This window comes from Convolutriloba macropyga, chromosome 2 (assembly GCF_964194025.1).
Source record: "Convolutriloba macropyga chromosome 2, txConMacr16.3, whole genome shotgun sequence".
Lineage (NCBI taxonomy): Eukaryota > Metazoa > Xenacoelomorpha > Acoela > Convolutidae > Convolutriloba > Convolutriloba macropyga.
The window spans coordinates 67,581,142-67,596,496 of NC_134469.1; the positions used below are offsets into that span (position 1 = coordinate 67,581,142).

At 33.7% G+C, this 15,355-nt stretch overlaps 1 protein-coding gene across 1 annotated transcript in view; it reads left to right on the forward strand.

The window, feature by feature from the left end:
* LOC142334635 (patched domain-containing protein 3-like) overlaps positions 1–15,355 on the forward strand; it is a 93,677-nt gene that overhangs the window by 70,028 nt on the left and 8,294 nt on the right. Inside the window, exons 9-12 of the mRNA XM_075382828.1 lie at positions 875–1,052; positions 4,047–4,211; positions 4,841–4,956; positions 5,117–5,275. Of these exons, the coding sequence (XP_075238943.1) occupies positions 875–1,052; positions 4,047–4,211; positions 4,841–4,956; positions 5,117–5,275 (618 nt within the window). The remainder of the gene's footprint in view (positions 1–874; positions 1,053–4,046; positions 4,212–4,840; positions 4,957–5,116; positions 5,276–15,355) is intronic.

Genomic DNA, 15,355 nt, shown 5'->3' on the forward strand with positions numbered 1-15,355 from the left:
TGTATCGCGAGCCATGGCCATGCCATAGCGGTCCGTGGGACTTGATATGAATAACCGATATGATCACAACCGAGCAAATTATAACAAACACAACTCAAATTTAAAATGGGGGTTTTTCCGCGGGAGCTTATTTCCTAGACCCCTTATAATGGTATGCGCCTAAAACAAATTGCTCGCTTGAAATTAACTCAACAGTCGCTTTTTTGGGAGTTGGGGATTATTGTTGAAAAAATCCCAAACCATAAGCGCGTAAGTTTACTCTGATTCGTAAGCGAATACCCTTTTGAAACCTTAATATTTGAGTGCGAGCGGTTTGAAAGTGGATTTTTTGCGACGGTAATTATCAACATATTAGGCAAACGAGAATGTTGCCCGTATGTATATTAGAACAATCTGAGCCGTATGAGGATTAAGATATTTATGAAATAAAATATATAACTCTATATTTTAAACTCATGCTTTCAAAAAAAGAATGCTTCCATTTTCTATAATTCTGAGATTGTAGTTCTGAGTTTTTGTAGTCAGAAAACAGGTTAATTTTTGGCCTAAATTCCGAAAAAAGAGAGATTTTTTCTAGATTTTTTTCCTAAGCATTGGTTGTCACTTCTAAGATTTCGTCTACAATATAAATATGAGTTAAGACCACACCTCGACTTTTAAAAAGACTTTAAGGTCTAGAAGAATGGGTCAATATTGACAATCATACAAATTCCAGCGTCACAGTTAATATCGCGCTAATGTCTTTTCACGGGTCGAGCATATTCATTTAATGGTCGCGCAAGGTGTTTTCATAAGTCGAGGTCTGAGCATGTGAATTGATATTCTGTCTCAGCCTGAGAAAACTCAAGTTCAGCAATAGACAATGTGTTGTTAGGTGATTGTGGTTGTGATGACAGTTGTGTTTTTGGGTCTTGGTCTATGGGGCACAATTGAGATAGAACAGGACTACCAGGAAGAGTGGTTCATTCCCAAAGGGAACTATTTGTACGACCAAATTCTCATATCAGACAAGTACTTCCCCGAGGATGGATACGACGCTTACGTTTATATGGGTAAAATGGTTGCCTTTTAAGTAAATTTTTGCGACAAAAATTAACTCTCAGAGTAATACAACAAGCACGTTAAAGTTCAGTACGAATAATGGCATACGCGAGGACAAAAAGTCGCGCTTCATTTCAAATATTACAAACGTTGCTCAAACTGAACTATGGATATACATGCTTCTTTGTGCTTGGGTGTGTTGTATCCGTGTATACGTGTTTTTATATCCCAGACCACATATTTACTTTGTATTTAAATATTTTTGTGTAGGTGTAAGTGTGTGTGTGTGTGTGTGTGTGTGTGTGTGTGTGTGTGTGTTTGTGTGTGCGTATTCGAGCGTGTATGTGTGTTTGGGGTGTAACTGCGTATGTGTGTGTTTGTGTGTTTGTTTATATTTCTCTGTGTGTGTTTGTGTGTGCGTGTTCGACCGTGTGTGTGTATGGGGGGTGTAACGGAGTGTGTGTGTGTGCGTGTGTGTGTGTGTTTGTATGCCTGTTTGTGTGTGTGTGTGTGTGTTTGTGTGTGCGTGTGCATGGTATGTGTGTGTGTTTGTGTTTGTTTTTGTGTGTACGTGTGTGTTATGTGTGCGCTTGTTTCTCAGTCTCTGTGTGTTTTAGTATAATTTTGTATGTGTGCGTTTGTGTGTTTGTGTGCGTCCTTGTGTGTCAGAGTGAGTGGTATGTTACTGTGTGTGTGTTGTGAGGTTGTGTTTGTTTGTCTTGGTGTGTATGTTTATGTGGTGTGTATGTTTATGTGTGGTTTGTGTGTGTGTATGTGTGTGTGCTTCTGTGTTTATGTGTGCGCTGTGTGTGTGTGCTTGTTTTTGTGTGTGCGTGTGTGTCTTTGTGTATCAAGTTGAGATCTTTTCCCGATAGTATGTTGTATTATCGACATCATCCTGAAATCTTAAGCTGAAAAGCCCCTGTGATAAGGCAGAAGTCTCGCTTATGATCAGGTTTTAGCCTATTAGTGATCAGATGTTGTCTCGTTAATGGGTCAGAGCTTAACTCGTCAGTGATCAGAGGATATAATGCTAATGGTGAGAACTTAACTGTTTAATAATCAAAACTTATCTCTTTAAAGATCAGAATTTAGCTCGTTCAATGGTCAAAATTTGTTTCGTTAATGGCCTCAACTTAGCTCATTAATGTTCAGAATGTATACTTTGATAATCGGATTTTAGTTCGTCAGTGATCAGTATTTACATGGATTTAAAAGTTTGTGTGTTTTTATGTGTGTATGTGTGCGTATGTGTGTTTGTGTGTCTTTGCGAATGTGTGAGGGTGTATGTGTGTGGGGGAGTGTAATATTATAATTGTGTGTGTTTCTGTGTGTGTATTTGTGTGTCTGTGCGTGTTTGTGTGCGTTAGTTAGCGTGTTTGTGTTTGCGTGTGTGATATATATGTGTATCTATGTTTGTTTGTAGATGTGTTGTGTGTGTGCTTGTTTCTCTGTTTGTTTGCATGCCTGTATGATTCTATCTTTGCGTGTGTGTGCTTGTGTGTCCGTGTGTGTGCGTGTGATTGGTATGTGCTTATGTGTGTGCGTGCATGTTTGTGATGAGTGTGTATTTGTGTTTTTGTGTGCGTGTGTGTCTTTGTGCATCAGGTTGAAATCTTTTCCCGATAGTATATTGTATTATCGACCTCATCCTGAAATCTTGAGCTGAAAAGTGCCTCTGATAAGGCTGAAGTCTCGCTTATGATCAGAATTTAGCTCGTTCAATGGTCAAAATTTGTTTCGTTAATGGCCTCAACTTAGCTCGTTATTGATCAGAATTTATATTTTGATGATCGGATTTGAGTTCGTTAGTGATCAGTATTTACATGGGTTTAAATGTTTGTGTGTTTTTATGTGTGTTTGGGTGAGTATGTGTGTTTGTGTGTCTTTGCGTGTGTGTGAGTGTGTATGTGTGTGAGGGAGTGTAATATTATAATTGTGTGTGTTTCTGTGTTTGTATTTTGGGTGTTTGCGTGTGTATGTCTAGTTGTATCAACTTGCAACACTATTAATCATCACAGTTATCACAATCATCCTAAATTCTTGCGCTCAAAAGCCCCGCTATTTAGGCTGAATTTTCGTTAATCGTCAAATTTTAGCTCGTTAAGGATCAGTTCTCGTCCCGTTAATGATAAGAATCTAGCTCGTCATTGATCAGAATTTATCTCGTTGATGATTCGAACTTAGCTCGTTAATGATCAAAATTTATCGATTAAAGATTCAGAGTTTAGCTATTTAATGATCAGAACTTATCTCGTTAATGATCAAAATTTATCGATTAAAAATTCAGAGTTTAGCTATTTAATGATCAGAACTTATCTCGTTGATGATCAGAATTTAGCTACATAATGTTCAGACTTTGTCTCGTTAAAGATGGGAATTTACCTCGTCACTGATCAGAATTTATCTTTTTTGATTGGAACTGAGTTGGTTAATGATCAGAATTTATCTCGTTATTGATAAAAATTCTGTTTCTCAGTGATCAGATTTTGTCTCGTTGTTTCGTTAATGGTCAGAATTTACCTCGTTAAAGAATAGAACTTAGCTCGTTAATGATCGAAATTTATCTCCTAAATGATCAGAATTAAGCTAGTCAATGATCAGAACTTATCTTATTAATGATCAGAATTTAGCTAGTTATTGATCAGACTTTGTCTCGTTAATGATCCTAATCTAGCTTGTCACTGATTAGAATTTATCTTGTTATTGATCAGAATTTAGTTTGTTGATGGTCAGAATTTATCTCGTTAATGATCAGAATTTGTCTCGTTAACTGTCGGAATTTAGGCAGACTTTGACTAGAAACTCATTCATGTAGGCAGACTTTAATGTGGTATTCGTTTATTTAATCAAGAAGCATTTTACTCCCACCCCACCGTGCGTTTTTAATCGTCTGATCATTAACACGCACACCTCGACCTGGTGTGTGTGTGTGTGTGTGTGTGTGTGTGTGTGTGTGTGTGTGTTTTCGAGTGAGTTTCAAGCTTTTTAATTGTCAATTTCAGGTGCGATAGACTACTACACACTGAAAGACAATCTTTTAACAATGAAGCGTGAGGTTGGGAACGTTGACAAAGTGTCCTCAGGCAGCATCGATTTCTGGTTGTCCGCCTTCTACCAATGGACTAACTCAACCACAAATGCCACCTACACATCTTACATTACAAATGGTAATCTCACGAGCTCGCAAAAAAACACTGAATTTTACGTTGGCTGGTAAGGATTGTGCTAAAAAATATTAGAACAATGCTAAACAATTCTTAATTAGTTACTCGCACATCATAGAGCCTACCTTAGTTACTCGCACATCGCATACCTTAAACAATATCTATTTATATCACCAAAAAGAACTTTTGAAGGTCACAAGCATGGATAAGGAATTGGTTATTAAGATTTTGATCAAAATAAAGGAATTGTAGATTGGAAGACTTTCCAGGCTCGGGTGTCATCACTCACACTGAATCGAACGCACTAGATGGGGAGGGATTGTTTCTTGGAAACATTGATGAAATCGTATCCTTCAATTTTTTCAACTGACTGGTTGTTTTAAAACTAGCTGTGATTGAAAATCACATCAAATGACATCAGAACAATTGGTAGGTCATTGCGACTAGACTACCCATTACTCTCGCGTAGAATGACAATCCCGCCTCGAGAACCCAGATTTCATGCTTATCAGTTCTTTCGCTGCCATCGAAATAGTTAATTCTTATATTTAGTTCTACCTTTTCAACCATTAGTACAGGTAAATTAAAGGGCGCACCGCGTGTTTCACACTGATTGGCAACTTGTGTTCCAGGTGAGCCAACGGATTCAGCTGCCTTTGACTACCTGGCGGGTGCATTCATCAATGAAACTCAAGAAGGCTCCTCGTATCAATCAGATGTCCAGTTCGATGACAATGGCAAAGTTCTGGTTAGTCATTTTTAAAACATTGATTCTAATAACTGCTAAGCATCTAACGTCGACTAGCATCTGAAAAAATTCGAATAAAACTATATACCTTCCTAATCCCGTTCCTAATAAAATTTATTTGTAATTTTCGAATTAACTTCTACTGCTGAATTCGTTGTAGAGATCCCGAATGTTTCTGAGATTCGTGAAGACGGACACATCGGCAGAGGGAATTTCCGGAATGGATGACACGAGAGATGCAGTTGACAAGCCGAACCTCTGGAGTGAGGACGAAGTCTATATATTTGGGGAGATCATGCTCACCTGGGAGGGTGACAAGGTACAGGCAAAATATTTCAGTCGCCAATTGTTCAGCTAAAAAGAAAACAAATTAGAGAAGGCTTTAATTTTACTCAACAATTGTATTTTTTCCAGAGTTGTTAGTCCCTTTTTGCGTCGCCCTCCAATTTTTCGTTTTTTTTTCTTTTCAATTTGCACTAGTCTTTGACTGATACCCAGGTGTTTCTCTTCGCTAATTGAGAAACAGCTAAAATAGGACGGGTCATTACACTGTACTTCAGTTTTTGATCAAATTTGATATATTTTCCTGATAATTTCAATTACTACAACATGGAGAACAGAAGTTCACCTTGTTTCATCTGTAATCTTTATATTTATTCACATAACTTGAAATCCACAATTTACTTGAGTGAAGTTCAACTATAATTTTTAAAACCATACAACAATTTTGCTTGACCGTTTGCACTAAATTTGGGCCATTGACTTCTTCAGTTCTGTGTGATCTAATTAACCCTTATTTTCAGAGTCAGAAGCAGCTAATTAGCAGAAAAAGCGGCAGTTATTAAAACCAAACGTCAAATGATAAAGCGCCTCCAAACTGGTTTCATCATTTTAAGCTTTTAGAAAACAAGGATAATCGGTAATGTTCGTTTGCACATGATGTTCCGAAACCGCTCATAGTTTTGACACAATTGTCTACCAAATGAGGAAGAGAAAAAAACTTTCCAAAACACATACTCTTCGAAAATAGTTGGTTAATATGTAATTTGTCAAATTGTCAAGGCGCAAACCGATTAAAGAATTAATAACTGTCGTAATGGAGAACCAATGATAACTGCTGTTAATTAAACTACGAGGCAAGACAGGCAACGCAAATAGCAAAACATCAATTCCCGTCTGAAAAAAATCTGATTCTTTTTTTTGAAAATTCCCAATGAAGTCAAAAGCACATGTGACGTTTCCGGAATGAGATTTTGTAGCATGCCAAAAAGAATAAGATCAAAAACATCAACCATCAACTGTCAACTACAAATACTAGATAAAAGTGTATATAGCTCCATCGTAGCCGTGGGGAGCATTCCATAATGAGACAAAAAATAAAATAATGCCACTGTGGAAAAACAATGATAATTGCTAATGATGAGAGTAGGAGACAAGATAAAAAAAGAAAACCAATTAAGACAAATAATTGTTAATTACGACAAAAAAATCAATATCTATTTTTTAAGAACGCTTAATCAAAAAGTCAAAAGGGCAAAAGATAATACAGACAGAAGTCTAAACCGTATCAAATAAATTATCAGTTAAATTTTATTTGGCATCAGAAAAAAATTTTGTCTTCTGAAATCATTTGGGACCTGTCATTTCTGAGACTAGGTAACAAGTAGACAGAAAAAGAACAAAAGAGCGAAGTTTGAAAGTAAGTTAACATTTTTGAAAATAATTTTTAAGTAAGAACCATTAACTTTCATCTAAAAAAAAACCAGACAAGTTGTTTTGTAAATTCTTACAGGTGTAAATTGGATCCCTCGTTATCCTAAATTTGTCATAAGACTACAATAGACAATGACAGACACGTATATTAATCAAATGTTCAGTTTAATTATAGTAGAACACCGTGTCGCAGTCTTTGATACCCAGAGCTATTCATTACAGTCATTGTTTATGATTCATCATCAAAGACAATGGAAACCGTGATTAATATTATTTTATGACATGAAAAATGTAGGAAACAGAAATATGGCAATGTGTTTTTGAAAAATTGTTACAAATTAATCAAATGACGAAAGATTTATGAGAACTCAAAATGACGGTGCCACAACACCATTACTAAACAAAAACTAGCAAGACAATAAAAACTTTTCTCTAGAAAGAAGACGAAAGCTATGTATACATTGGAAACTGTGTAGCAAATTGTCAGAGATGGCAACAAATAAATCATCGAAACTCGAAAAGTTTTATGATTTCTTAAACACATTTTCTCAAAAAAAAAATTTCAACTATAATCAACCAGAAAAAATATTTTTTAGCCAAATGAAAACGAAGTATACCTCAAATAAGGGGAGAGTAATGTCTAACACAACAAGTTAACGACGACCACAGACAAAACTCTAAAATCCGCAGACAACCCTACAAAACACAATGTTAATATCTTTATAACCACAAGCTAACAAATGAACAGATTAAGAAAGTTAAATTCAGATAATTTTGAGCATCGATAAGTCTTCAATTCAAAGGGACAATGCAAAAATTGATCTCAAGCAGTGACCACTATTATTTTTTTATTCTGACACCACATAATTTCATAGTCATAAAACCATCATCTGCAACATAAAAACAAAAAAATGATTGTTTGCTCTGCAAAAAGTGGATTGGAGATGTCAATAACGAGACATTGATATAAGTTGTCAAAAAAAAGCGGAGTTCAAAGGATCAATCAAATTTTTCAAAAAAAAAATTCAAAGCCATTGATACAATTAGCAATCAACAAAAACCATAAAATACCTTTGTTTATGTCTCCAAAAGAATATAGAGAGACCTTCAATTTTCCAAAAGGTAAAATAGTACTTCGAAAACGAAAGACAAGTACAGAAAAAAAACTCCATTATACTCTGTAAGAAGACGGTTTCCAAGCCCTTAAACTCATACGCTTTTCACTAAAAACACTCTAAAGGTACAGATGATTTTTTTAAAAGTGTTATGCGACTTGTTAATAAAATGGTAATCGAACAGGGCCACGAAAAAAATCCAAACAGGAGAAAGGTGCTGAAAAAAAGTTCGAACTAGTGGTATAGAAGCAATGAAGCCAATTAAAAAAGTAACCGCTAGAAGGACTTATATTAAACTCACTAGACAGATGCAGTTTGTTTTTTAAATGGGAAGCCAACTGGATCGTTATTTTTTTGAAACTTTGTCATGAGACCGCAAACCAGTCAACAAACGCGGGCAAAGCACAATAATTCAAAACGAAAATAAAAAAACACTTTTTTGAAGTCATAGAACCCTGAAATTCTCCCATGAGATCAAGACTAGCATTGATAAGGCAGCGCTTTCAACGTAACAGCTAAGTACTTCATTTGTAACAAAAATAGATACTTTGACAACAAAATGTCATTACATCAAAATTGTTTAAGATTGCAAAAAACCGGCAAAATTTTATTCCAGAACACTCTTTAAAGAAAAGGAAGTAGAACTAGCCTTATTTGAGTTGATTCAAACGTGTGTCAGCAGTTTTGTTTCTGTACCTCTGAGTTCCAGCAATTTTGAATAAAAAACTGGCCTCAAGTAACATTTGGTACCATAATTGATGAAAAAAGTCTAAAATTTAGCAAAAAAGTCATTTTTTAAGCTTAAATTACCGATTCGAAAAAGTCAACAACCCTACTTGGAGTCAGTAGTCGAAACAAATGCACTATTAGTAACAAAGTTAACAATATTCTGGTAAAATAAACTGAAAATTGAGCAAAAATTTCGTAAGGTGTAAACAAAAACAAATGACATCATTCCATCGTTCACAAAATCTTTAAACCTCAAAAGCTGCCTAGAAAAAGAGAAATTCCACAAAAATATTTTAATTCCATATTCTACGCTGTACGGGTTTTCTAATGATACTAATCACAACTCTCTACGATGAAAAAATCGATCGGTTAAAATTGACTGAACAAAAACTCTTTTGAGTTTATAGTTCCTCCCTCCATTAAAGTGGGTCGGAACAATAAGAAATTTTCTATCGTTTTTATAATTGATGAGGCCATATTACACTTTTTGTTTAAAAATTATGTGCAAAGCAGATAAGTTTGCAAAATTTAGTCATTAATGAGAACCCAGTCTGTGACCAAGAGCAGAATTTTTTTGTTGAAATTGGGAGATTTTAAAACTTCCATTTATAAAGCAATAGTTTTGCTCTGGGAACTTAGTTAGCAGGAAACAAATTTGCGAACTTAAATTGGCTTAAGTTTGTAAACAAAATTTAGGAATTACTTAATGCTCACCTTCTAATAAAAAAATTTCGAATGAATAAAAATCTACCAAGATCAAGATTTAATTTTTAAACTAAAAGAATTTAAAAAAATATACGGAAAATGATTAAATCGATTTGGTTAACGTGAAAGAGTTTATGATTTTGGGAGACGACTGAGTTTATAATATAAAAGTTTACAATGAAGATATCTGCATGTTCGCTCCGACGAGAGAGTTTTCTTTTGAGAAATCCCAAATTTGAAATAAAGAACGTCATTCTTCTTAGTTTTTTAAAGGCCTTCACTGCCTAATTTTAACTTTTTTCTCATCCTGAATGCAATTGTAGTTTTTTAGAAACAGGTAGAAGGTTTACAACAGCATGATGAAAACCACTGTCGTGAAGTAATAATATCAAGGCTCATGTTTTTAAATGTTCTGTCCATCAAAAATATAGAAGTTCAATGATAAAGGAAGGGGCCGCGTTTTAAAATAGAAACCGGAAAAAAATTTAACTGAATTTTTATTTTCAGATAACCCATGTAATGAGAATTATTCCGTTTTACCGTGTTTTTTTCACTGACAAACAAAAAATGTTTGCAAACAAGCAATCGGCTTTAGTCCTTGGTATTAAAAAATTAACCAACATTAAGCAAGCAAGGAGAATACCCAATGATGAGTATACCCACAAACACGACCAACATCAGACTATGAAAAAGTGCCCCCCAAACTGGGTTTTTTGTTTTGATTTAAATCGTTCTAGTACCCTAATATATGCTGTAAAAACATAATTTGAAGCACCTTAGTGACCTTTCTGTTTTAGTGTCTCTTGGTTGAAGCAGTACACAATAGACTAAATCCCTGCCTAATGTTCGAGAGCATTTCGTTTAATTTTTGAGAGCAATTCATCTTTTTTCGAGAGCATTTTGTCTGACGTTAATAAGTTAACCTTTCATCAAGGATAACTTTTCTCAGTACGCACCATGCCATTTGAAAATGAAAGTCACTGTATCTTCATCAAAAAGAAAATGCAAGAAACGCACAATCTGATTAATCTCTGGTGTTGAAACTTCAACAGATTTACATCAATAGAATTTCCCTCAACCTGGGGCGGGTTCGTTTATTGCAATCTGCTTCAGCCAAAAAGGAAAGAATTTAGCAATGAAACCGTGAAGCATAAATTTTACTAGGGTTCTTCGAATTATGTTCTCACAGCTTATAAAAGGTTAACAGAACGATTTAATTTTTTGTTGAAACAATTCACAAAATCCGGAAACCTATGTTATTGTTCCGACTCCCACTTTAGTGGGGAGGGAGTAACTATACACTCAAATGTTTTTCTTGTTCAGACAAATTTGGCCGATCGATATATTCATCGTAGAGATTTGTGAGTGGTATCATTAAAAAGCACGTACATCCTAGAATATGGAATTAGAAAGATTTTCTCCGAATTTTGTTTTTGACAGGGAGTTATCGAGGTTATAATTTTTGTGAACGTTCGACAGATTTTATTCACATTTTTCGTATTTTTTGCTAATATTTGGCTCAATTTTACTGATATAATTTAAAATAAATTAAAATTTTAACGTTAGAGTTTTATTGTTACTGTTACAGATAGGAGAGTGTTGCTGAATTCTTTGATTGGTGATTTTTTTTGGCTAAAAACATTGATAAAATTTTCAAAACCCAGACATTTTTTAACAAAGATTGCACAAAATTTGTTTTTTTGTTCATTTTACTTAAGTTTGCCGAAATTGGAGATTTAATGTCACCAACAACAGTCGCAAATAGCTTTCGAAGAAGTTTCAAACTAAATTGCTTACTCTTTTAGTCGAAAGCTTATGTTGGCCATGAATTTTGAAAGGTTTGTTTTTTAAAAAAGACAACTAATTTCTGTGCTTTGCCAATCTTATTTCTGTTAAGTTGTAGCATAGTATCTCTAAAGACAAGGCAGATACCTTATCTGTTCAACAATAATTTGCTCTTTACAACGGTTTTGTTTTCCTAAAGCGGTCTTTTTTTTCTTGGTACAACGAGTTTTCCTAAAATATTGGGGATTTTTGCATTTTTGCCATTTTTTGTAGGTTTATGTTTTCTTTTCATTGTTTCACAGTATTGGGCGGCCCTTTGGTCATTCGAACAAAAAAACTGCTACGAAAAATTTTTAATGTCCTAAGTGAACAGCTTAACAATTTACAGGCTGGAACACTGTTTTTGTGCAGATTACGAGTTTTGTCCTTGCCTGTTTTGTCGTTTTTCTTGCAATCGTGTGACATATCCTGGATAATGAAAATTCCCACTCACTTTCTATGGAGTAACAAATGATTTTTTAAATTTCAGTTGATATATAATGTTTCTTGTCAGTTTGACATCAATTTTTTTCACAAAAATCAACGATATATTAAGCTTGTTAAGTCGCATTGACGAAAAGTCCCATAATTCTTTAATAAATCACAAGTTAACCTTCTTTAGTATAAGTTTTATCTGATAACATTTTGATTTGGTTATTAAGGGTTATAACAAAAAGGGACAACGAATTTTGGTCGTAATTAATATTTATAATTATTTGATTTTATCGCCGTCTTTTCTGGTAATCAGGTTAATGACAGGTCTCATCGGCCCTCTAAGGTAGATTGTTCATTTAGTATTTTGTTGAACAAAGTGTTAATTGTTTTCATCTCTTCCTCATTTGGTAGACAATTAAGTGAAAAATGTAGATGAGCGGGGTCGAAACTTAACTTCGTGTGCGAAGGCACATTACGCAGCCTACTCTTAAATTGTTTATCAAAGAAAAGATGCGGTATTTTTGATTAGCAATAAGAAAACGTGTAATTTTAATCTCTAGATTTTCAAGATAATTTTTTTTCAAAAATATAAAAGTATTCTTCAACTATATCCCCTTTTCGTTCTGATTTTTGTCTGTTTTTCGTATTTTACAACTTTGTATCATTTTGCAATTTAGCTTCAATGTTGAGAGATCTCGTTTTTTTAATGAGCTAAACAATAATTTTGTGACTTTAATATACGTTTTCATTTTTATTGCTCTTTTTGCTGTCATTTCGAGGTTGATTTATAATAAAGACTTCAAAAGAGACGCAAATTGAGAATTAAAATTCACGCGGTTTGTATTTTATAAATTTAATGACTTCAACACTGTATCGTAGAGTAGATCCGGAAATTTTTTAGTTCTGCTTGTATTTAGTGTAAGTTTATGGTTTTGTGATTTAATGTCACCAACAACAGTCGCAAATAGCTTTCGAAGAAGTTTCAAACTAAATTGCTTACTCTTTTAGTCGAAAGCTTATGTTGGCCATGAATTTTGAAAGGTTTGTTTTTTAAAAAAGACAACTGATTTCTGTGCTTTGCCAATCTTATTTTTGTTAAGTTGTAGCATAGTATCTCTAAAGACAAGGCAGATACCTTATCTGTTCAACAATAATTTGCTCTTTACAACGGTTTTGTTTTCCTCAAGCGGTCTTTTTTTTTCTTGGTACAACGAGTTTTCCTAAAATATTGGGGATTTTTGCATTTTTGCCATTTTTTGTAGGTTTATGTTTTCTTTTCATTGTTTCACAATATTGGGCGGCCCTTTGGTCATTCGAACAAAAAAACCGCTACGAAAAATTTTTAATGTCCTAAGTGAACAGCTTAACAATTTACAGGCTGGAACACCGTTTTTGTGCAGATTACGAGTTTTGTCCTCGCCTGTTTTGTCGTTTTTCTTGCAATCGTGTGACATATCCTGGATAATGAAAATTCCCACTCACTTTCTATGGAGTAACAAATGATTTTTTTAATTTCAGTTGATATATAATGTTTCTTGTCAGTTTGACATCAATTTTTTTCACAAAAATCAACGATATATTAAGCTTGTTAAGTCGCATTGACGAAAAGTCCCATAATTCTTTAATAAATCACAAGTTAATCTTCTTTAGTATAAGTTTTATCTGATAACATTTTGATTTGGTTATTAAGGGTTATAACAAAAAGGGACAACGAATTTTGGTCGTAATTAATATTTATAATTATTTGATTTTATCGCAGTCTTTTCTGGTAATCAGGTTAATGACAGGTCTCATCGGCCCTCTAAGGTAGATTGTTCATTTAGTACTTTGTTGAACAAAGTGTTAATTGTTTTAATCTCTTCCTCATTTGGTAGACAATTAAGTGAAAAATGTAGATGAGCGGGGTCGGAACTTAACTTCGTGTGCGAAGGCACATTACGCAGCCTACTCTTAAATTGTTTATCAAAGAAAAGATGCGGTATTTTTGATTAGCAATAAGAAAACGTGTAATTTTAATCTCTAGATTTTCAAGATACTTTTTTTCAAAAATATAAAAGTATTCTTCAACTATATCCCCTTTTCGTTCTGATTTTTGTCTGTTTTTCGTATTTTACAACTTTGTATCATTTTGCAATTTAGCTTCAATGTTGAGAGATCTCGTTTTTTTAATGAGATAAAAAATAATTTTGTGACTTTAATATACGTTTTCATTTTTATTGTTCTTTTTGCTGTCATTTTTAGATTTAAAAGAAAGACTTCAAAGGAGACGCAAATTGAGAATTAAATTTCACGCGGTTTGTATTTTATAAATTTAATGACTTCGACACTGTGTCGTAGAGTAGTTCCGGAAATTTTTTAGTTCTGCTTGTATTTATTGTAATCTTATGGTTTTGTGATTTAATGTCACCAACAACAGTCGCAAATAGCTTTCGAAGAAGTTTCAAACTAAATTGTTTGCTCTTTTAGTCGAAAGCTTATGTTGGCCATGAATTTTGAAAGGTTTGTTTTTTAAAAAAGACAACTGATTTCTGTGCTTTGCCAATCTTATTTTTGTTAAGTTGTAGCATAGTATCTCTAAAGACAAGGCAGATACCTTATCTGTTCAACAATAATTTGCTCTTTACAACGGTTTTGTTTTCCTCAAGCGGTCTTTTTTTCTTGGTACAACGAGTTTTCCTAAAATATTGGATATTTTTGCATTTTTGCCATTTTTGTAGGTTTATGTTTTCTTTTCATTGTTTCACAATATTGGGCGACCCTTTGGTCATTCGAACAAAAAAACCGCAATGAAAAATTGTTAATGTCCTAAGTGAATAGCTTAACAATTTACAGGCTGGAACACCGTTTTTGTGCAAATTACGAGTTTTGTCCTTGCCTGTTTTGTCGTTTTTCTTGCAGTCGTGTGACATATCCTGGATAATGAAAGTTCCCACTCACTTTCTATGGAGTAACAAATGATTTTTTTTATTTCAGTTGATGCATAATGTTTCTTAACAGTTTGACATCAATTTTTTTCACAAAAATCAACGATATATTAAGCTTGTTAAGTCGCATTGACGAAAAGTCCCATAATTCTTTAATAAATCACAAGTTAATCTTCTTTAGTATAAGTTTTATCTGATAACATTTTGATTTGGTTATTAAGGGTTATAACAAAAAGGGACAACGAATTTTGGTCGTAATTAATATTTATAATTATTTGATTTTATCGCAGTCTTTTCTGGTAATCAGGTTAATGGCAGGTCTCATCGGCCCTCTAAGGTAGATTGTTCATTTAGTACTTTGTTGAACAAAGTGTTAATTGTTTTAATCTCTTCCTCATTTGGTAGACAATTAAGTGAAAAATGTAGATGAGCGGGGTCGGAACTTAACTTCGTGTGCGAAGGCACATTACGCAGCCTACTCTTAAATTGTTTATCAAAGAAAAGATGCGGTATTTTTGATTAGCAATAAGAAAACGTGTAATTTTAATCTCATGATTATTCTATTTTACATGTTTGAGATTCAAAAAAAAACAAAAACTTTTTTCTGTCTTTAAACTGAATCTGTGCATATTTTTTAGTAACTACTTTAATTTGTCAATGTTGTCCAGATTTGTTCTTTACAGCGTGTCAATCAAAATCAGACATAAATCAAAGAAAGCCTATTTTGTAACTAATTATAGAAAATCAATTGCAAACTATCTTTTGTCGATAATATTGCTCTTGCGAAATTTTTATTTCTCAAATAATCAACAAAGAAACTTGAGAAACAAATTTTAGGATAATTGATGCTTCTGTCACTGCTGGCCGTAAAAAATGTACATTTTTTGCAAAAGTGTATCTTTAACTCGTAATTGACTCGCACAAAATCCGCTAAGCATAGCAGGTCACTACAAG